This window comes from Scardinius erythrophthalmus (genome assembly GCF_964197995.2).
Source record: "Scardinius erythrophthalmus genome assembly, chromosome: 2".
In the NCBI taxonomy this organism is placed as follows: Eukaryota; Metazoa; Chordata; class Actinopteri; order Cypriniformes; family Leuciscidae; genus Scardinius; species Scardinius erythrophthalmus.
This window is the reverse complement of record NC_138222.1, coordinates 40,968,434-40,971,616: the sequence shown is the minus strand read 5'-3', so window position 1 is coordinate 40,971,616 and position 3,183 is coordinate 40,968,434. Positions and strand designations below refer to the sequence as shown.

General features: G+C 36.2%; 1 protein-coding gene across 2 annotated transcripts in view; it reads right to left on the bottom strand.

Moving 5' to 3' along the window:
• Window positions 1-713: 713 nt before the first annotated feature.
• tex9 (testis expressed 9) overlaps window positions 714-3,183 on the bottom strand; it is a 4,508-nt gene continuing 2,038 nt past the window's right edge. For both annotated transcript variants that reach the window (XM_081356823.1, XM_081356822.1), the window contains exons 6-12: window positions 3,027-3,103; window positions 2,741-2,916; window positions 2,564-2,646; window positions 2,306-2,479; window positions 1,292-1,426; window positions 1,051-1,185; window positions 714-922 (exon numbers count right to left, since the gene is read on the bottom strand). In XM_081356823.1, coding sequence (XP_081212949.1) covers window positions 836-922; window positions 1,051-1,185; window positions 1,292-1,426; window positions 2,306-2,479; window positions 2,564-2,646; window positions 2,741-2,916; window positions 3,027-3,103 — 867 coding nt within the window. In that variant the 3' untranslated portion in view covers window positions 714-835. The remainder of the gene's footprint in view (window positions 923-1,050; window positions 1,186-1,291; window positions 1,427-2,305; window positions 2,480-2,563; window positions 2,647-2,740; window positions 2,917-3,026; window positions 3,104-3,183) is intronic.

The following is a 3,183-nucleotide window of genomic DNA, read 5'->3' as shown; positions in this document are numbered from 1 at the left end:
AATTTGGATAGATGTTGTGATTTCAGTATTTACCACTAGATGGTCAAGTCAAGTCAAGTCATCTTCATTTATATAGCGCTTTTAACAATGTAGATTGTCTCAAAGCAGCTTTACAGAGATAAGCGTATAATTTAAGGTAACAGAGATTGTTTCGGCTTTACAGCAGAGTTAAGTTATTTCCATCTAAAGTTAGTTTTAATTGATTTGGTTCCGTCGCAATGATCATTTGTTATTAAATTAGGGGCCGCTAAGACGACACCATTCTCTCTACACAGACTTTAAACGCGAACCTGTGAGAAACGCTGATGGCGTTCACATGCGCATTTAGAATGGGTTCTATAGTTATGTGCGTTAGAATATACGCAGGTTTGGAATTCCCTACAAGCCAAGCCTAAACAAAATACTTGTCTTTCCTTATAAATTTTGATAAGGAATTTTATTTTATTTGTTGCTTTGGGGTAGGACCGCGAGACGAATTTTCCGACAACGCCTTATCTGTAGAGTGGTAGAGATGGCAATGTAGAGATGGCAATGATGTGATTAATTAAATTGTGATTAATTAAATAAATTAATAAAATTATTAAATTTTTATTAAAATAAAATTTTTTAATAAAATAAAATTTTTAATTTTTTATTAAATTTTTATTAAAATTTAATTAATAAAAATGTGATTAATTAAATTGTGGCAGGGTTGATAAACACTGACTGTCATGATATTCAGCATATTATTATTTATTGAAGTTTAAAGATTGTTAAACAGTGAATAAGCTCTTGAAATGCCAACTGTTTGCAGTCATCTATTTTTAAATCTATTTTCAAAGTACAAAATAGAAACCTATGAGACTCCATCCTTTCCCCAATCCAAAGCTTTCATGAACTCCTCTTCAGTGAAGGACAACAGCTTGGCCGCTTCAAAATGCATCTTTCAAAAATACAGCATAAATATAAAATGCTTTTTATGTTTCCTAGTGAGGTTAGTTAGTGTGATATGATATGAATGTATTTTGGAAATGACAGCTTCAAGTAATTGCAAAGATACTGATGTCTTACCTTCTGTCTTTTTAAAATATCTATTAGCTTAAGTTGCTTTTTAAAACCCGTGATCAGCTCAGCATTTTGTCTCTCCAGCTTTCTGTTCTCAGCTTGTAAGGTCTCAATCTTCTGGTGTTCCTGACTGGTTGAATCCTTCGGTAGGGTAAAAAAAAAACATAAGAGAAGAAGTGAAATGAACAAAAATGCCATCTAAATTTGAAATACTTGTTTCATGCTGGTTTACCTGAGTTCACATTACCTTACTGCTCTGTTTGAGTTTGTTGAGCTGAGTTTTAGTCTTCTCAACCTCCTCTAGAGCTCTATTCAACCGCACCTCTGTTGCACTGTGTGTACTGGCTGCCTGCTTATGGGTTCTCTTCATGCTTTCCAACTCCTAGATTGTACAGACACAGGCATTTACATATAACCGAAGAAAGCATACTGTGCAGATTGTGTTTGTAGATGCAGATGTCCCAATGATATGCATATTAAAGGGTTAGTTCACCCAAAAATTCTGTGTCTTCATAAAATTTGGACTAAACCGCTAATTTTGTATGGATTAGTTTTACAATCTCTTTATGAACTTTTTGAAGTATCAAATTGGTAGTTGTGTAGATGTCAACGCAGGGACAGAAAGCTCTCAGATTTCATTAAAAATATCTTCATTTGGGTTTCGAATATGAAAATCTTACGGATTTGGAATGACATGAAGGCGAATAAATGACGGAATTTTCATTTTTGGGTTTTGGATTTTGTCACCCTCTTTGTAAGGGCTAAGGAAAGCTTTTAACCCCAACCTACCCAAACATCATGCATATGCGATAAGTCTACAGTAAGATGACAGTGAATGGATGTTTTTTTAAGCAATATGGCCCATTCTGATAGGAATTTCTGTCTGGTTATACAGTTATTCTCTATCATCATTAAGTTTCCATGACCCTATCATAAGGGAAAGGGTGAGTTCCAAAGATATCTGTCCCAGAAGCCCAAGTGCCGTGTGCTCTGCACTCTGAGCAGCTGTGGCACAGTCTCACTTTACACACAGAGGACTAATCAGGTTAAAGGGTCCGTGCCAAGGATTCCACGGCTCTGGATCCTGGCACATCTTTGATTTACAGGAATTATGACAAATATGTTGTGCTTTCCTTAGGAATTGAGTTGTAGTGAGGTTAAACATTTTTTCATTTTTGTCAGAAACACTTGTTCTGTCAGAAAGTAACTTCAACAAGTTTCAGTAGAATTGTGAATAATATTTTGCCAACAGTTCAAGTACCTTTTGCAGTGCTGCCACTTGCTGTTGCAGACCTTCACACTTCCGACTGGATTCTTCAGCTAAAGCTCTTTGCTTCTCAACCTGAGTCTGTTGGACATTTGTAGTCCTCTGCAATCTTGCCCTTTCCTCCTCCACGTCCTTCAGTTTGCTGCATAAAGTGCTGTTTTCATCATCCTTCGCAAAAGGGATTTTGAGCAAGAGTAAGTTGACCTGACTGAATAGATTAACCAACCTTGAACACATCTCAAACCTGCTTACCTTCTTGTTGCATTCATACGAGAGCCTGTTTAATTCTTCCTGCATTACTCGAAGTTTAGCCTTCAAAAATCTGATCTGAGCTTCTGTAAAAATGAAATGAATGTATAAGTCAAAATGCAAATAGTATAACAGCACAACAAATTCAATATTTGAACATATTTGGTCTTTTTAACCAACCTGCGCCCATCTCATCTCCAGCACTGGGCATGATGTCATCCTGCAAGTGTTCCTCGGTGAGATCATCACTAACCCTGTTCTCGATAACGCTGATTGTCTTAGCAAGTGAGAAATCCCCAAAGTCTTCAGGAATAGCAACATCATCAACTACAGTGTGTGGTGCTTTTCTGTTGACACTGCCACAAAGACCCAAAATCATTCGGATTCATAGCATTTCATGATATACAGTAAAAGTCTTTTAAAGTCTATTATTTTATAATAATAAAAACTTTGAGAAAACACTTACTGGGGATTTTTTCTATTTCCTGAACCTGGCTTGTTTGGCTTTGAAGATTTTACAGAGAAGTTCTTGTTTTTCGTGATCTACATAACACAACAGAAATGGGTTCCTGTGAGTAATGGGGTCTTGGGTGTAATCCACATTTGCACTGATTCATATGATA